Genomic DNA, 19,812 nt, shown 5'->3' with positions numbered 1-19,812 from the left:
AAAAGACTTTCAAATCACATGAGCCAATATTTTATTCACAATGGAACATAGATAACATACATTTTTAAACTGAGAAATTTTACAATTTTATGCACAAAATCAAATCATTTCAAATTTGATGCCTGCTACAGGTCTCAAAATACATGTTTACCATGGTGTAGCATCTCCTCTTCTTTTCAAAACAGTTTGAAGATGTCTGGGCATCGAGGTTATGAGTTTCTGGAGTTTTGGTGTTGGAATTTGGTCCAAATTCTTGCCTGATATAGGTTTCCAGCTGCGGAAGAGTTCGTGGTCATCTTTGACATTTTTCATTTAATGATGTGCCAAATGTTCTCTATAGGTGAAAGATCTGGACTGCAGGCAGGCCATTTCAGCACCCGGACTCTTCTACTACGAAGTCATGCTGTTTTAATAGCTGCAGTATGTGGTTTCGCATTGTCCTGCTGAAATACACAAGGCCTTCTCTGAAATAGACGTTGTCTGGAAGGGAGCATATGTTGCTCAAAAAACTTTATGTACCTTTCAGCATTCATAGTGCCTTCCAAAACATGCAAGTTGCCCATACCGTATGAACTTATGCACTCCCAAACCATCCGAGATGCTGGCTTTTGAACTGAACGCTGATGACATGCTGGAAGGTCTCCTTCCTCTTTAGCCCGGAGGACATGGCGTCCATGATTGCCAACAAGAATGTCAAATTTGGACTCGTCTGACCATAGAACACTTTCCCACTTTGAAACAGTCTATTTTAAATGAGCCTTGGCCCACAGGACACGACGGCGCTTCTGGAACATGTCCACATATGGCTTCGATAGAGCTTTAGTTGGCATCTGCAGATGGCACGGCGGATTGTGTTTACCGACAGTGGTTTCTGGAAGTATTCCTGGGCCCATTTAGTAATGTCAATGACAGAATCATGCCGATGAGTGATGCAGTGTCGTCTGAGGGCCCAATAACCATGGGTATCCAACAAAGGTCTTCGGCCTTGTCCCTTACGCACAGAGATTTCTCCAGTTTCTCTGAAACTTTTGATGATGTACATGATAAGATTTGCAAAGCCTTTGCAATTTGACGTTGAGGAACATTGTTTTTAAAGTATTCCACAATCTTTTTACGCACTCTTTCACAGATTGGCGAGCCTCTGCCCATCTTTACTTCTGAGAGACTCTGCCTCTCTAAGACATCCCTTTAATGTTACAGACCTGATGTCAATTAACTTAATTAGTTGCTAGATGTTCTCCCAGCTGAATCTTTGCAAAATGTCTTGCTTTTTTCAGCCCTTTGTTGCCCCCGTGACAAACTTTTTTGAGACCTGTAGCAGGCATCAAATTTGAAATGAGCTCATTTAGTGGATAAAAGTGTAAAATTTCTCCATTTAAACATTTGTTATGTTCTCTGTTATGTTCTCTATGTTCTATTGTGAATAAAATATTGGCTCATGTGATTTGAAAGTCTTTTAGATTTCATTTTTTTCACATTTAAAAAACGCCCCCAACATTTCTGGAATTTGGGTTGTAGTATTTATTAATATTTTTTATTAGCTTTTATTTTTATATTTGTATTATTATTATTATTATTATTATTATTAATAAATATACTATTATTTTATTTTACTTAAAGTTTTGGTAAGTTTGTGCAAATGAGCTTTTGTCTGTTTAGTTTATTATTTTAAAATGATTTATATTTTTATTTATATAGTTTTAACTCATTTTTATTTCATTTTTACAGTACCTTTAGTAATTTTAGCATGTAAATTTAAACTTTTTTTATTTCAGTTAGTTGCCAATATAAATGTTCTATGTTTTTCATATATTTATATTTAATTTTTATTTTATTTTATTATATAATTGAAAACAATTTTTAATGGTTTGTTTTTTTAACTGTTTTCTAGTTTTGTCAACTGTAACAACACTACAAAACAGAAAACTAAAATTAAACTATACATTTTTATGACAAGAAAGAAAGAAACAAGAAAAACTAAAATTAACCAGCTAAGGGCCCGATTTACTATCAGCTTGCGCCAGCACAAACCTTCATTTGCCGTTAAAAATATAAATTACTGTCAGGATTTACTAAAGACACGCAGTGGGAAATTAGCACTGAAAAGGCTTAGACAGTTATTTTTGTGACTCACCTTATTGAATATGCATTTGTAGGAGTTTCCCTTTTGATCTGTAAATTTATGGGAGAAGAGTATTCAAATGAATCACGTAACGCAATTTACTAAGATTTGCGCTCGCCAATTCACTGGTATTTGCAGCATTATTTAACGCCCAAAAAAAGCATGGTCTTAAGCAGGCGGTAATTTGCTCTGCTCTTGGTAGATTGCGCTGGTCATTATGGAAATGACGTTGCATCTGTGTTCTTTAAATGTGCACCTTTTCACACGCAGAATTTTCCAATACGAATTTTCACAATAAGATTTTGCTATATTACACAGCATTTTTGCTGTCTGTTTGTTTCTGGTTAGGACACTGTATTAAGGTCATTATGACCTGGACGGCATGTTAAAATATCATCTTCCAAAAGGTTTAAGTTTAGCAGAGCATTTAAGTTAATTGTTTTGGTCTCATCATCCTCGCATGGCTGTATAAATAGCGATGGTCACCAAATGACTCACAATTTCAGACGTGAAATGTGTGTGTTGGAGGGCAAGTGAGTGGGGCTGGGTGTGAGAGCAGATGTTGAAGTCATTGGACAAAGGCCCACACTGTGCTACAGCAGGCCTGTGTGTCAGCGGGTCAGAGTCGGATGCTGTGAACAGTCAGCTGACCTTCCGCATGATGGACATTAGGTAGAGGTCTCACACTTAGGGTGGAGCTCAAGGACGTGACCAACATAAAGATGGCAAACACATGCTTGCTTGTCTGCTCCACACCCACACACACGCAGAAGTATCACTTTAAGACGGGCTGAACAAGAGAGACGTGTGCTGGTGAGAGAGGTTTGGTTCATTTCCCACGCACTGGATTAAGCAGAACTGGGCAGATTGTGTCTCTTCCGAAATCCAGCTGGGCTTGTTTATTTGTATGTGTGTGTGAGCATGCTCACAGACAAACAGGAGCCAGTGACAAGAGCCTCTCTAGAGAACCAACTTCCTATGTCACAAGACACACACACACTTTCCACGGCCTCTACTTTAAAGGAACCTGCTTTAAAGAAGGAAGAACATTTAAGAAGGATCCAAAAATATTAAACGATTCTTCGTAGCCAAGTATATGACTCTGAGACATATTAGATTAGTGATCTATAAATTAATGGTGTTTGCTGATAAGCATAGTCTCGCACTGCCAGATCTTTGACTTGCATTTGCGTCTGGTCCTTATTGCTAAGACAGAAAGAGACTGCCTGAGTGACACAAAAAATAATAAAAGCACAGAGAAATTTAGTTTAGAAATTTATTTGGAACATAGGTTTGAATTTTACATACTTCAGTTGAAGAAGAAGAAGAATTTTGATGTATTATTATTTAATTATTATTATTATTATTATTATTATTATTGTTGTTGTTGTTACTATTATTAAAATTAAATAAGTTATTGATCATAATAATAATAATTTATTAAATGTTATCATAAAAATTATCAATCATTAAATAATAATCATAATAAATAACAACAATTGAATTTATTATTGATATTATCATTAAATAGCAATAATAATAATATTTAATGTTAGTAACAATAAATTAAATATTATAATTATTCAATGTTCATATTTTAAAATAATAAGTTAAATAAATTAAATACATTTTAATAAATACAAAAATAATAAAAATATAATTTTTGTTTTATTTTATTTATGAAAATTAATTCACATGTATATTTAACTAATTTTAACTTATTAACAATGAATAATAATAAAACATAAAATTATTATTTGATTATTATTACTATTATATTTGTATTATCATTATTAATAATTTAAATTAAATTAACATTAAACAACAAAAAGGTTATAGCAGTCATTTATATTTAACTTATTTATTGTTATTAAGATGAATACAATTTCATTATTAATAACATTAAATAATAATAATAATAATAATATATATAAAATATTTTTTTAATTACTGCTGATACATTGATGTAAGATTTGTGTATTTGATTGAAAGTCATTTTAAGTTTAACAACTTGATTCAAAGAACATTTTACATAATACTTTTATACAATTAGAAATCTTTTAAAAAATAATAGCAGCACATGACAGCAGTATAGCATATCAAGAGAGAAGCTTACATCTTTATGAAACTCAATATTTGGCAATTTTCAAAGCCATAATAACAGCACTAATTGCACCCCAGTTTTAGTTCATAGTAGCAACGTTATATTGGACGTCCATAATGAAGGGTTTGCAATCATGTAATTCTAAATAGAGATGTTTGTCATTGACTTGTTTATGGAATACAAAAACAAACACACACATACATTCAATAGTGTCCAGGGAGCAGTTGATGAGAAAACTGCTGTATTTAATCTGGCGTGTAGTGTGTCAGCGCAAACACCCCGACACAGGCCTCGTTCAAACACCACTCCCAGACTAAAACATTCGAGGCGTCCATAAACACACCAGAATGACGATGTCATTCCAGTGACTGACTAAAACAAGACTAACAAGACAAGGAGGAAGAGACACATCTGCAGGCCTTCAGGGGAATTTTCACTCTTAGCCAGACCAGGCCATATCCCTATACAACACAAATCAATGTCTTCATTTCATCCTTTTGTCTTAGTCAGACTGTTTTTTTTCTTGGTCATGTTGCGGTTTTATTAAAATAATGGCAAGAACAGAGAAGGATGAAATCAGGAAATGACACAAGCTGGCCTCAAACTTTCATCACCCAAATGAGCACCAGCTTTATGTGTCAGAGTTTGTGTGCTAACGGCTAGAGCAAGTAATTTCATTTCAGAATATTCAAAATACATCAACCACCAACTTAATATAATTGATCAAAAGTGACAGTAAAGACATTTATCATGTTACAAAAGATTTCTATTTCAAATAAATGGTGTTCTTATGAACGTTCTATTCACACAACGGTTTCCAACACTGATAGCAAGAAATTTTGACTTGAAAAAGACTGAAAAGTCTTAAGAGTAATGGCTGCTGAAAAATTCTATTATTTTATTAATATCAAAATAAAAAAAATTGAAAACATTTTATTTTACATTTCAATTTAAAATAACTAAACCCAAACTTTTGAAGAGTAGTGTATGAAAAAGACACTACAGTGGATACAAAGTCTCAGTCAGACTTCAGTCTGATGCATCAATTTCCAGAATTAGCTTTTACAAACAATTTAAAAAAACGTAAGAGTGAGAGATATATGGTTTTCTCTAGGTCCGTGTAGATACTTGTTATACAGTTATCCGTATTAAACATCTTTTTTTATTGTGATTTTGATGTGCAATTCAAACAGCAGTCAAACAGTCTAAATTGCCAAAAGTGTAGATGTGTGTTTTTAATTGAACAGAAAAGATATGGTTATGGATATTATCTGCTCAGCTAAATTTTATGAGACGCAGTAGGCAGCAGACAAGCTAATTCCCCTCCAAACCCAGTATCACTAGTATTTGTATTCAACCATTCATATAGAGACACAAACATCATGCCGCGGCCAAGAGAAGGCTAATCTTTCCCCAGCTGTACACATCTTCTGTTACAGCATGCTAAGAATACTATTTATAATCAATTGAAGCTGATGTAATTCTTCCACCAGGAAAAAAAGAGCTTTTGAAGCTGGTGGGAGAAGAAGAAGTTGGCTTTGACATCAAGTGATTTGTTTAGCAATCACTTTTGACATTCTTGCCTTCGCTATGAGAGAAAATTGCAAAGGAAAAAAAAGTGCTTTCATTCATCTGTCATGGAAGCACTGGGAGTGAGGGAAATGAAGCTCTGCCGTTTAAGATACTTGCCATTTTAAAGAGTGCATACAAAGATAAAAGCACCGAAGGCGTCTCGAACAATACTGCTATTGATCGGGGCCGTGTTGCGTCGTTTGGGCTAGCGGCGTGGATGCCTTAAATGTTGGCCACTTGAGATTTCTCTCATCGGGTTTATCCAAATGCTAATCGATCCCAAATCTGGCTTAGCTCTTTTTTTCTTCCTCCTCTTCTTCTTCTTTTTCAAAGACTCCCACACACAGCAGCTGATGGGAAAGAGTATAATTCTCCCACTATTTTCCCCTGAATGTGCCACTTGACTTTGCTTAAAGCCACCCTTGTGTGGACAGTTTGAGGATGCTCAATGAGGCTCAAACATGTCGTTGCCACCCTGCCCTCCATAAGACACGCACTGCCAACACACATTTATTTTCTGAGCTCCATAAAGAGAATCAATGTGCCAACCATGAAAAGAACAACAGTCACCAGTCACAAAGTTTTGTATGATAGGTGGATGTGGCGTCCGTGAGGTGCTAGAAGAGGCAGGACTGACTTTGGTAGATGTTCACTCCAAGCGGTTTTATTCAGGTCCCAATTAGTTCAACATCTTTGTCGCATATCACAAATACATGAAGACTGCAATGAACTAAGAAGTGCAAGAACCCAGAGAAACCTCCAAACTGGCAGCCAAACTCTGAGAAATGAGTAAACCCAGAAACATAAAAAAACTCCAATGAACTTTCATGGGATCTTTTTCCCCATTGATGAAAGCCGAACGCTACCCCAGAGATGCAGTGGAACACAATTATACTGGAAAACAACAGATATTTATAGATCTAAGTCTAATGATGTTGGTTACTGGCAGGTAAAGCTTTGAGAGGAACTTTGCCCAAAATAGATTGACTAGACAGAGTAACCTGACCAAAGTGATGGTATGCTTAAAAATAGAAACCCAAGAGACGTATAACATCTAGAATAGATCCTTATGATTAATCATAATCTGATCAAAGAGTAAAAACATCTTCCAATATATAATTTTAGATTTTCTGTGTGTGTCCTCTGCACATGGTCCTTGGAAATGACTGCTCCACAATGAGTGTGGAACTGAGTTTAGATGACTTTAATGCGTTTTCTTTGTCCAGCAAAATTAATTAGGACACTGGAAATCTGGCAATTAGAAGTTTTAGTAATGAAAATTATCTACATAAAAAATCTTGAGCTTAAAATTTTACCCCTATTTTGAAGTTACTGTACTCTGCCTTTGTATTGTCATGCAAGACATGCCTAAGACATGCCAAGGCAAAAGGCAGCAACTTCCACATGATCAATATTTGGTTGCTGATCACCATTTACAAAATCATTATAGTAACACCTGTATAAAATCTAGTGATCATGGGCTCTAGTGATCTAATAGGCTATAACTTATAGTAATGTGATTGGATTCATAGTTTCTCTGACTGTAACAAACAGACAAAACGTTAAACATGTGAGTGGATACCGTTTTGCAACCAATTTATTTGCTAGGTTCACTAACATAAAAAGATGCAAGACTGACAGGCTGGCACTGAGTGAATAACCTGCATTATAAAAAGAAAAAAAAAAGTTAAAGATTATTTACAATTACATATTAGCCCCTTTCACACATCCAGACTTTACTGGACAATTACCGGTGAATTGCCGTAAAGAGATCATTTGTGAACAGGCCCTTTTTAAAAATACAAATAAACTCGTTCCGTCAATTTACCGGTATGAGAAGTTGTAACATTACCAGTAAATTGCCGGAATTCTGCTGTGTGTGAACGCAGAATGAAAATTGCTGGTATGAGCACATACGAGTTCAGAATGCACTGAAATAAGACGTCAAAACTCTGGGCCAATCCAGAGCCGTTGAAATTCAAAACTCAACAGCTCTTGGCCAATCATAACATTGACGCAGATAACACATTTACATTTACGTGTCATGTAATGCAATGTCTCTGGGCCAAAAGAAGTAGCATGAATGTGAACGTTTGACACAAAAATGAAACAAAAACACAGATCGCGTTTACACCTCCATGTTTACAAACACAACGGGAGGCGCAGCCATTTAGAGGTCATTTCCATTTAACAATGTCACAATTTATCAGCAATTTGAAACCTATGTGCGAATAGTGCTTTACCAGAAAAGGACAGAATGTCGTTACCTGCATAAACAGCGCAATTTTGAATTTACCAGTAAAGTTGTTCCGGTAATTTTACGACAATTTACTGGTATTACTGTGTGAAAGGGGCTATAGCTGCTAAGTTATCTAGTCTTTGGTTGTTTACAGTGCTTTGTTATATGGAGTAGTTTGGTACATTGTGATCTTTCTAATTTATTTGTCTAATGAAGTGTGCTTCAGTGGCAGATGAATGAAAGTACACAAATTACACCGTAATTTTAACACGATAGACTTTAATGGACAGTAAAACAAAGGCAGAATACTGTATAACTCCAGGCTGGTAACTACACATTGACACACGGTTAAACAGACAGCATTTGAGGGTTTCAAAACAAAGTCAAAGAGCGGTAACTGGTGTTATACTGTGTTCTACCTTGGTTTCTCATGGGCTTTTGGAAGTGACTGCTAAGACAACCCATTATTATAAACAATGCAATTAACTCAAGATACTTATTCACATAATAACGGAGGTCTTGAATGTCCCAAAAATATCAATAACTCATGTTCGATTACCTGAACTTGAGTAAGTTACTCCAGGTTTTACTCAAACAGGATAGATTTAAATGGACTAACAAGCGGAGTTATCTGAGTTTCAGCTGCTTTAGAAAGTGCTTATCCCATAAAGCAGCAAAGAACCATTTAGAGCATACTACTCTTGTAAAAAAATCAGTCTGAACTGATTAAGATCATGCGGTCTTTAGTCTTTGTAAGTAGGCCATCATCTTTCTGAAAAACCCTTTATAGAGCCTCTACCTTAGTTAGAGTCACACATGAATTTCAGTCTTAGCCTCAACAGTGACAGATTATTGAGTACATCCTTTCGGTTTCAAACTAACGTTCTCTCTTCAGATTTGCTGACACAACACCTCAGGGTTCTGGGTGACGATTGATTAATGGATAAATAATTAGCCTAGACACATGTAAGCCTCTTTTATTCAGAGTTACAGCCATGAAAGCAGACCTCACGGCAAAAACCCACAATGCATCGCAGAAACGATCCAAAGAGCGACTTTAAATCCCTCTGCAGCCCACAACCTCTTCCCCAGTTTCAAACTCATCTCATCCATCTGGAGGTCACTTTGTGCACCCAATAAATGCACTCCCTATCTTAGATTGGGCTTCTCTCCTTTGGGGAATAGATGGGGCTTTCAACAGCCTAATCATTTATAGGGCCTCTGGGCAAATAATGGCTGCACTTTTTAAATTACTAAGTTTACCTCTTCCACCAAAGAGTTCTTGAAGGATCAGGTTCACGGACAATAGCTTCCCTCCAAAGGCAGAGGAGAAAATACATCGAGATGCTAGAGACAAGACCAGTACGTGACAAAAATACAAATCCACAAAACAGTGAGAAGTCCCAACTCAAAGGCAAAGAGGTTCAAAAGAGCAGAATAAAGGAAGCCGTGTGCTTTTCATAAGAATTATTTAAAGGCTTATTAGGCTTTTCGCATAAAGGAAATCACATAAATGTGCTTCAGAAGGCGCTTTTATCTCTCGACGTAATTGCGACTGAAATTACAATAATTGTACCAATTAAAGTAATCCTGAATGAACAGTATGTCATCTTAATGTTTCAGTACTTAGGAGAAGAGTCTGTCTAATTAGCTCCAATAGCCTCGCATGCATTAATTTCAAGTGTCATTAGTTAGAAAGTTTCGCTAAAAATTGCTTTAAATCCTGGATTTGAAGCCCAGCACTGAGAGCCGATTGTTCCCTCAATGAATAAGCCGAGCATTGTGACAGAAAGCATTGTGAGTGGGACGAGCCTTTCGAAAAGCGGAAGGGCTTCCGTGTTCTTTTTCTTTTACCGGTGAATGTCACACCAAGTTGGCCTGCCAAGAAGACACCGAGAGGTGCGGGAGGTGTGGACGAAAGGTGAAGGGGCGTGTCCTCCTTCCTGCGTGTTCACATTGAACCCCTCCAGCGATTGGTCGTTTTGGAGCACGCCACGCCAACTCTCCTGGTGGGTTAATTAACAAGGGCCGCTTTCAGAGTAGGGGACATATGTTAGCGGGCCAGAGCCGGCTGATAAGGGGAGGGCGAGCTGGGCATGGGACCCAGCCCACTCAGGTTCTGTCATACCATCCTGGCACAAGCCGGACACCAGATGTCAGAGCAGAACCGGCTCGGCGGGCCACACCTCGTAACAAGCACAAAACCGGAGCAAAGTGCCATAAATAAACTCCCGGTGGACCTCACTCTGCTCAAAAAGTCCACTACAGATCATGGCCATCAGCCACCACAACATCTCTCTCACTCACTCGCTTTCCATTCGGACTTCCGCCTGTTTGCTTTTTATGGTAAAACGGCCCATACGCGTCTAAGTATAACTAAGACATTCTCGGTCTGAAATAATGGCCGTGAAGACCAAAAACAACTATGACTCATGGTCTTTCGGAAGAGAGACCAAATGGCCAAAAAAAAGACTTTACAGTGAAACAGAGAATGACTCGAGTCGAATTCAGACAGAAAGGGACATTTTTCTTTCAATTTGTCTAGGTATGTTGGGCTTTTTGGTGAGTGGACAGTGTAATTTGTAGTTTTAGTCAAAATCCAGGAACACTGAAATCTTTGTGTTTCGCCTGCTCAGTCGGATTACTGTAGCCTGTCTTAATGTTAATCATAAAACAAGCTGATGTTATTAACAGATTATTCACATTCTGGTGCAGATTAAAGGGCCGGATCACACCGGACCTGGAGAGTTGTTTCCATACTACAGAGTTGTTACATACTACAGTTCAAAAGCACATTAGTTTTTCGAAACGGGTATCATCAAAAGTCATGCAATTTTAATGATATTGCATTGACTACTGAAAAGTTAGTATGACAACTATATTCTCAAATAAATCACATTACTAAGACAAAGATTACTAAAATTACTATAGATTTATTACTATGACTAAGAGTTCCTCTCACAAAAATTCCCCCAAATATGACATTTGGTTTCACTGGAAGATGTGAAAGAGCAGAATCATGCTTTCATTTTCTCTCACCTGAAAAATGCATATATAATGTTACACAATTTAACAGTTTTGTTTTTTATACATTTTTTTCTTGTCCGATATCTACAGCACTTTGAGTTACTTTAAATTTATACAATGTGCCATATAAATAAATTGCACAAAACTACTACTAAATTGTTCATTTAACCTGTTAGTCTTAAAGAAGTCCTGCATATTTTTTTAGGTTTAGGGTCATGTCCACCAGGCACCGTTTCTTAGCGGGCGTTTACACAAGACATATGTGCATATTCATGCATATGTCTCGAGACGAACTTTAGAAATTGTAACATTTTTATTTTTTAACAAAAGGGGTCAAATGCATAAAGAGTGAGACGTGACAAAGCAATCAACAATTTAAATAAAAAATTATACTTTAAAGTTTTCATAAATTGAGAAATTTTATTTTCCTTGATCTTTTGATTTATAAGAGGTCATTGTACTATAAACATATCCTGTAAGTTTCATAACTCAAAACTTCCTTGTTAGTCCAAAAACAGCTCTTATTGAAACCAAGCTGCAAAAATGAGTCATTTCATACTGGATTATTTATGCTTTTAACCAAAATGACCCATATTTTTTCAGTGTAAATCACAGCAGCATCCATGTATTATTTTAAAATCCAAAACTGTTACCCAGACATAGCAGTTGGCATCCTTAAACAGGCTCAATAAAGCCTATTACTAATAATGTTTTTAATGTAAAATAATAATATATTTTTAATGGAAAAATTTTAATAACATACGTAGACCTAAGAATAGATTACAAAACTAAAAGGAAAAATGCAGTTCATGACTCCTTTAAGATTTTTAACAGTGCTTTAAAGGAATTTTCGGATTGCTACTTCTCTGACAGGGTTTTCTTGTGCTAACACATATGTTAGTAAACTAAACATTCTCAAAGGAGGAAAAATATAGATAACTAGTCAAACTCGATAATCAACTAGCTTACTAGTCTATCCAGACAAATTCTTAGTTACAATGACACACAAAGAGTTTTTGGTGGGTCTTTCATTGTGGTGTGGGTTTTAAGGGTTATGTTGTGCAAACTGTATGAGTGAAATGTGTCACAAACAAACACACACACAAAAGCACTGTGAGAGCCCAGCCTCATAATGACCTGCCATGGAGCAACGTTACAAAAAGGGGATTTCGCCACTTCTCTCTTCTAGGAATGAATGTGTGTTGAGAGAAAGGCAGAAGGATGTAGAAAACCAAGCTAAACCGGGCAACACACCCACACACACACACAGTATGTCCATTTCCCTAACAAATGATATCAGTCCAATGGTCTTCACACACTATCACAGAGTGAGAACACAAGACCAGGCCATGTGACTCAATTGAAAATGACAGCTGACCTATGAAACTCACTCGTCTGCCACTACGGCGCTTCCTGATTGGCTCTTACATCAGTGTGGACCACATACTGACCCGTCCAGATCGCTCTGGGTCAAGCGACTAACAGGCCTAAAACCCATTCAAAAAATAAACCGACATATAGCTTTATGGCTAATCATTGAGAAACGGCTGCTAAAATGGACACGTGGACAAACGCAGGTCTGTGGTGGCCGCTGTGACTCACCCTCATTTCTATAAAAAGCGAACAAATGCATGGCCACGTGACCTCGAGAGTGGAAGAAAAAAAACACAAGTAGATTTGACAGTTTCTTATCTGAGCAACATCTGTGACAGATAACAGAACAACATAACAGGCCTCTATTTTAACATCCACAGCGAACGATTCACTGCCACCCACCTGCACCGAAATGCAGCGCTGGTGTGGACACGAGGAAATGAAGGGTATTTCGGGGGATGAAAGAGGAGAAAAACGGGTGAGACGAAGCGCTAAAGGGCATCATGGGGGCTGGGAAAGAAAGAGCGATGGGGAGAGAGAGCAGATGCTGACACTGAGATGCTCTGACACTTCTACAGCCCCAGGAGTCACAGCATGTTAGTGCAGTGTGACAGAGCAACCTTTAAAGGCCAAACACTGAGCATCAGCAAACCTAACGGCCTCAACATCTCCCCTTACAGCAGCTACACACACACACACTCGTCAAACCCTCTAGAGAGGATACAGCAGATGTAACTGTGATGGTGTGTTGCATGTTTGACGACAACAACTAAATAAGACAATTATTAAAGAGTGACAGTCTGTTAGTCAGGCAGCAACTGAGCAGCATTCTTTTTGTTTTGCTGTTCCTATATGAAAGTCCTGCTGTAAGGGGATGAAAGGAAAGATCAAAGCTTGAAATACTTCATGGTACATCATACCCAATGAGACATCCTGATTTATAGGAATTGTGCTGCGGACCAAAAATGAAATAGAAGGAACAGAGATTTCCTACTGCCACCTGCAGGTTGCAAGCATTATTACATTGAAAGCACAACCAACTAGAAAAAACTTAGGAAAATAATGTGTGTCATATGCATCTACAGAAAACAAGTCACAAGGACTAAAATAATAATAACAATAATAATAATTTTAGAATTAAAGAACCAAAATAAATCATAGAATTAATGAAATAGAACTAAAAGAAATATAACTAAATCAATCAATAAACGACACTAAAACAAGAAATAATTAATAATAGATAAATAACTAAACAAACAAAAAATAAATAAATAAATAAATAAGAGAATTAACAAGAAAATGAACAAAAAACAGATAAGTTACAAAAATTCAATAAAAGATGTAAAAGAAATAACTAAATAACAGAATTAATAAATAAATAAACAATATTAATAAATAATCAAATGAATAACAATAAGATAAGAAATACTAAAATTAATAATAGATAAAAACAAATAATTTTTTTATAAAATAAATAATAGTAACTAACTGAAATAATATAAACTAATATCTAAATAAATACACTAAACAAGAAAATGAACAAAATAACATAAATAACAAAAAAACTAAAAGTTGTAAGAGAAATAACTAAATAGAAGTAAAAAAAAAAAAATTAATAACCATAAAGAAACAATAAAATCAATAGATAAATAACTAAATTAAAAATTAAATGAAAATAAGAGAATTAACTAACTGAAATAATAGAAATTAAAGATCTAAATAAATAAACTATACAAGAAAATTAGCAAAAGTCATAGATAAATGACATATAAAAAAACTAAATAAAACAAATAACAAAGCTAAATAAAACAAATAACTAAATAATAGAATTCAGTAAATAAAAAAAATACAAAGAGAACTAAATATAGAAATAAATAAATATTCATTTAAATTCCCAATTATAATATTTGTATGTTTGGATATTTAACGTTTGATGTGAGGTACAGAGGATGTGTAAGCTGACCTCTCATAGATGGTCCTCATTGTGACCTGGTCTGAGACGCCATCAGTTTCCTCCAGGAAGAGAATGATCCAGGATGTGCGGTACGGCCACTCCTCCGTCAGATTGATCCAGGACGCTAGTCGGTCCCAGTTAAAAATGATCTGATTGGCTCTAAGTAGGCGACCTACCAAAAGACACTTCATTACTGTTATATATTTGTAAACTCACTGCTCATGTCTTTAACCCGCCACAATCAATAATGAATGTATGGAAGTATAATTGGGTCACACTGACCTGTGACTGACACTATGTTGAGCAGTCTCCTCATCGTCTGAGGGCTGATGTCACTGAACCAGTCTTCGGTGACCAGCAGCTTGGTCAGGTCAAAGGACATCTGGCGCGTGACAGAGCGCTGCATCTGTCTCCTGCGGTACGTGTCCTACAGACAACTCAATGTCAGGAGGCCTGTAGCATCTGTGTGATAACTGTAGGCCTCTTCTGCACGTTTTGCATTTACATTTATATCCTCTTTCACCACAATAGCATTGTGTTTCAACAAGACCTAATCATTTTCTTCACAATTCTTTGTCTCTCTTTCGCTAACAGACAGACACACACATACATACATGTAGTCTTAAGATGCAACCTTCCAATCAGTATGCGGTATAAATCATAAATGCAAAACAGTGGCTGCAGAAACTATTTCGACATTTAAACTACATATACCAATTACATAAACACAGTTGTAGAGAAAAGTATGTGATTTATAGACGTTTTACATACTTTTTTTCAGCAACTGTGACAAAATGAAATCTACAAACAAATGATAAACTTACAGCAAACATTTCCTGAAATTACTTTTCACCTACTGGTCCCAACATAATTTTTAGTGGATACATAAAGCATTCAATTTGACCAAAACAACAACTTAACCAATGAAAATGAAAACGTATGTATCCATATAAAATATATTATACAAAAATAAACTAAAATATAATAATACAGCTAAAATACAATAAAAATAATATGCATGAAATAATGATAATGACTATAACAAAGCAAATGTATTAAGTTATTATATATTATAATAAATATAATAATGATTACAATTATAAATAATAATTTAATTTATTTTCATCTTTCTTTGTGCTGTCAAATTGTCAAGCTACATATTGCTCACTTGAGAGTGCATGTTGGAAAATGTTGAAAACAATCAGCACTCATCAGAACTTAATAAAAACTTTCACTGATGTTTGAGAATAAGCCAGTATAATGGCAGTTGCAGTGGATTGTGTCTGGAGCTGCTGATTCAATGTTGTGTCTGGGCAATTTGTTGTGCGTGACTGTTTGACTTGTCCTAAGAGGTCTGGCTGACTGATATGTCTGCTTTTCTCTTAAAGCATCAGCCGGTTCAATACGAGCACAATGCAGAGCCGATCACAAGCACTGGAGGGTCAGAGCTTTAAGCCCACTTTGAAGTTTTTAATTCTGAACTTGTGACTTGACTGCTACTTGGAACACATGGCCATCAATAAGGTGGCCCCTTTTTGATCCAGGATGATGGAGGGGAGACTTATGTAAAAATATGCATGATGAAAATGTATCAAAGTCTTAAATGTATCAAATGTATCAAACCTAGGCTCCACTATATTGAAGATCCTCTTTGTGCATCAACAAAGACCCCAGCAGAACCTCAGTTTGACCTCGCAGCTTAATGGGACATAATCACATTAACCAAGAGAAGGACACAACACTTTCAGAGCCGCCCTACTATTTCTCTTCTTTAATGACTGGAGTCTTCCACGAGCAGCTCACAAAACCTGCTTAACAACTTTCCACAACAAAACATGCAGATCAGGGGTACGGCGAGCAGGATGCTCAGCCAAGAAACAGCAGAGGCAAAACAAGAGGAGCGTGCCCCTGAAATAAAGAGGGGCCAAATAAAGGAGGCAGATAAATCAGCCAAGCAAACAAACAGCCCTCGCAGGGCGAGCAGAGGAGCCACTTAGCCTCCTGCCTCCGTGCCGCCGTGCCAGTGCTTTGTCACCGAGACCCACTGCTGCTGCACCCCGTCATTAGGCAATGGCATCTCAGCAGGAAGAGTAAACAGACATTAAATCAATTACAGACACTCCTCGGCGACATCCAGGGTCTCTGACAATACCCCCCCCCACACAAAAAAAAACATGCGCGCACACACACAAACACACAAGATGTGGTCCTAACGGTCCTTTCTAACTGTGAACAAATGAATCATACAGGCGTAAAAGAGCTTGTTAGAGAGATAAAGCATGGCTAAAGCTAATAAATGAGTTATTAATGAGTTACTAATGAGGTAATAGCAGCCATATGGCCTTCGTTGAGCTGGCCATCTCAAATCGTGTTGATGGGAAGTGGTGGGAGTGTTGGAGGCTAAGTCTTACCCGGCGGTTCAGCGCTGTTTTGCTGCCCTGCCTGCCCTGCTCGCCGAGACTGTTCTGAGACAACTTCCTGTCCATGTCCTCTTGCCACGCTACAGATGGAGAGAGTCAGACGTTCAGAGGAGGTATCGGAGCGGAAAAGCTGTGCTGTTAGACTATAATAAACGCACTACACCACAGATGATGCAGACGACAAATCGCAACAAATATCTGCCACATAAATCAAAGAAATCAGATTAACAGAACGCAAACATCTTGTTACACATAAAAACGCATTAAAGACCAGTAAGATGTTCAGATGTTTTAAAATTTCTAAACAGAAATTTTATATGTTCTAAAAAAAAAATTCACACAAAAGAATGACATGAACAAGTCATACAGGCTTGGAACAACATAAAGGTGAAGAAATGATTACGGAATTTTCAGTTTTAAGGTTTTTAAGAGCCTTTAAATGCATTTTTGTATAGCTAGTACAAAAGAGAAAAGTACTTGACAAAAATATTTAAATTTGGTTCTATGGAGGTGTGACAAAAAAATTTAATAAAATAAAAATCATAAATAATAATAAATAAAATATAAAAGTTAAATTTAAAGTAAATATATATAATAAAATAAAATATATTAAATAATAAATAAAATATCAAATGAAATTAAATAAAACAATACAAATACAAAAATATAATAAAATAAATATAAAATAAATGAAATATAAAATTTGAATTTAACTAAATAAAAAAAAGATAAAACTAAATAAAATATAATATATAAAAATAAATTTAAATAATAAAATAAAAATATAAATTAACACACCATAAACATCCAGCAATACAGAAAAGAATTTAGAGGATAGCACCCAAAAATACGACGTTTTCTCACCCTCAAGTCATTTGAAACCTGTACAACGAACTTATTATTCTGCTTAACCAAAAACACAGTCAGTGGGAACTTTCACTGTATGGACAAAAACAGTTATAAACAATAACATGAGGTTAAATGATAAAATTTTAAACTTTGGGTGAAAACTCTTTAATCCCAATTTTCATCCCAGCTGTCCTGTTCCAAGAAGTACATCCCCTTCTCTACAGCAGCATGTGTATGTACTTTTTCCAGATTTTGTAAAAGTATACATATTTGGAATTCTGAATTCTGCCTATACCAACCATCAGAGTTCAGCTGATCCGCATTGGCTGGTGTGGAAATGCAGAGTCTCTTGGCAGTGCTGAGGCCACGGCTGTTGAGGAACACGGGCAGGTGGATGATGTTTCGCATGTAGTCGTGGCCGTTGATGTTGGAGTCACGTAGCACACTGTTGAGGTTCTGGTTTATGGCCTTGATGATGATATGAGGGTCACTGGCAAAGATTGAGATGAAGGGACCTTTAGAGAAGAGTACCCGAACCTGCAAACAGAAAAGAGAAAAAGGTTTCCTCTTTATTAATATGGGAAAATCTGGTCTAAGTTAGAGTCAAGAAGTTAGAGCACATCGGTTATTAGCATTTAGTTATGCGTTAGATATCATAAGAACATAATACAGTATTTATGACAGGCTTTTTGGTTACGATATGCTAAACAAGTGGCCTATTTTTCTCCTCTTTCACTCTCAGAATGAATTAAGTTACTTAGTAATAATTCTATTAGGCCTATAGCTCAAAGTATATGTCGTGGATCATGTGTATATTACATACAAGCCACTCTGTATACATTTACACACACCCAGACATGTACTCATTTAAACGTGATGGGACTTTCCAGACTAATGAAGAACAGCCTAATATGTAGAAGTGTCACAGGATACTGATTTGTAGACCGTTTAAAAGTTTAGAATGGCTCGCATCATTTAGCAATCACTGTGAAATATGTGCTGACATTGCGTTTCTCCACGCCAACTAAATTGTGGCACAAAAAAATGCCATCTGCATTCATATCCGTCATTTTTCTTATAGAACATCAGCTTTAGCAATTGGAACAATATTAAACTTGAAGGAAAAATCCAATTTGGTAATTCCTATCAAAATCCCAAACAAAAAGACCAGAATTTATAAGAGATGTGGCTAATTGTGCCACAAAGGAATCTTTGAGGGTTTTTGCAGGCTCTCTGGTAAATGGCAGATTTCATTAGCGGTGAACAGGCTGCCAACACAAGAGGATTATACCCAAATAATGACATTTAGCTGAAGGAAATTCCATTAGTCCAGCTGGGAGAGAGGAATCGGAACTTCTGGAGCTAAACAAGCCTGAACACTAAGCACTGCTGCACATCCATGAGATGTTTTGAGAGGTGAATGGGCTTGTTCTTCCAAAAGAGTGGACATGAGGCACCTTGTTTGGCCATTTAGTCAAGAGCAGGAAGCGAGTGTGCTCGGACAGAATGAGTCTTTTATGTTTACAGCAGCGATGGATGGCTTGTGCCATCAAAAGCTTCTTGGCATTGGTTGAATAGACTGGAAAATGCGGTCCTGGCAGTAAAAAAAGATTTGTATACTATTATTTGGTTATATGGGAGATGTCTGATGTAGGGCTGTGCATGGAAACGTAAACACACACACACCGTATCAAGCATCTGTAGCACTTTGTCTTGTTCACAGGAATCCAGGCCATCGATGATGACAGCCAGTCGGGTCTGATTCTGAGTGAAGCCATCAATGGTTTTAGCCATTTTAGCCATGAGCTCCACTTCACACTTCAAAACCTGAGAGAAAAAGGACACAGATCATCTATATGAGGCAACATGCTGTAAAAAACAGAAGCTTTAGACGTCCTTAATTTTCACATAATAAAGCAAAAATCTGAAGGATGTTGTCTCAGAAGAGACTTGAAATAAAATCCGCACGATCTGGTTCAATATCTGGGCTCTTTGGCAATCCAAAAACTGCAAATTGTGTTTAAATCTGATAAATGCATTTTCTGTCCATTCCATTCCATTTAATAAAATAAAATAAAACACTTAGATTTTACTGGGAACATAAGTGCTGCATGATTTTGGATAAATTGAGAATCACAATTTTTTTTTCTT

At 36.4% G+C, this 19,812-nt stretch overlaps 1 protein-coding gene across 2 annotated transcripts in view; it reads right to left on the bottom strand.

Moving 5' to 3' along the window:
* Positions 1-19,812, bottom strand: part of LOC306850693 (kinase D-interacting substrate of 220 kDa B-like) — a 56,182-nt gene that overhangs the window by 17,716 nt on the left and 18,654 nt on the right. For both annotated transcript variants that reach the window (XM_079386488.1, XM_079386489.1), the window contains exons 18-22: positions 19,348-19,488; positions 17,961-18,198; positions 16,804-16,892; positions 14,675-14,819; positions 14,402-14,564 (exon numbers count right to left, since the gene is read on the bottom strand). In XM_079386488.1, the coding sequence (XP_079242614.1) occupies positions 14,402-14,564; positions 14,675-14,819; positions 16,804-16,892; positions 17,961-18,198; positions 19,348-19,488 (776 nt within the window). The remainder of the gene's footprint in view (positions 1-14,401; positions 14,565-14,674; positions 14,820-16,803; positions 16,893-17,960; positions 18,199-19,347; positions 19,489-19,812) is intronic.

Source organism: Barbus barbus, assembly GCF_936440315.1.
Source record: "Barbus barbus genome assembly, chromosome: 30".
NCBI lineage: Eukaryota > Metazoa > Chordata > Actinopteri > Cypriniformes > Cyprinidae > Barbus > Barbus barbus.
Note: the sequence above shows the minus strand (reverse complement) of the source record. Positions and strands in the feature narration are given on the sequence as shown.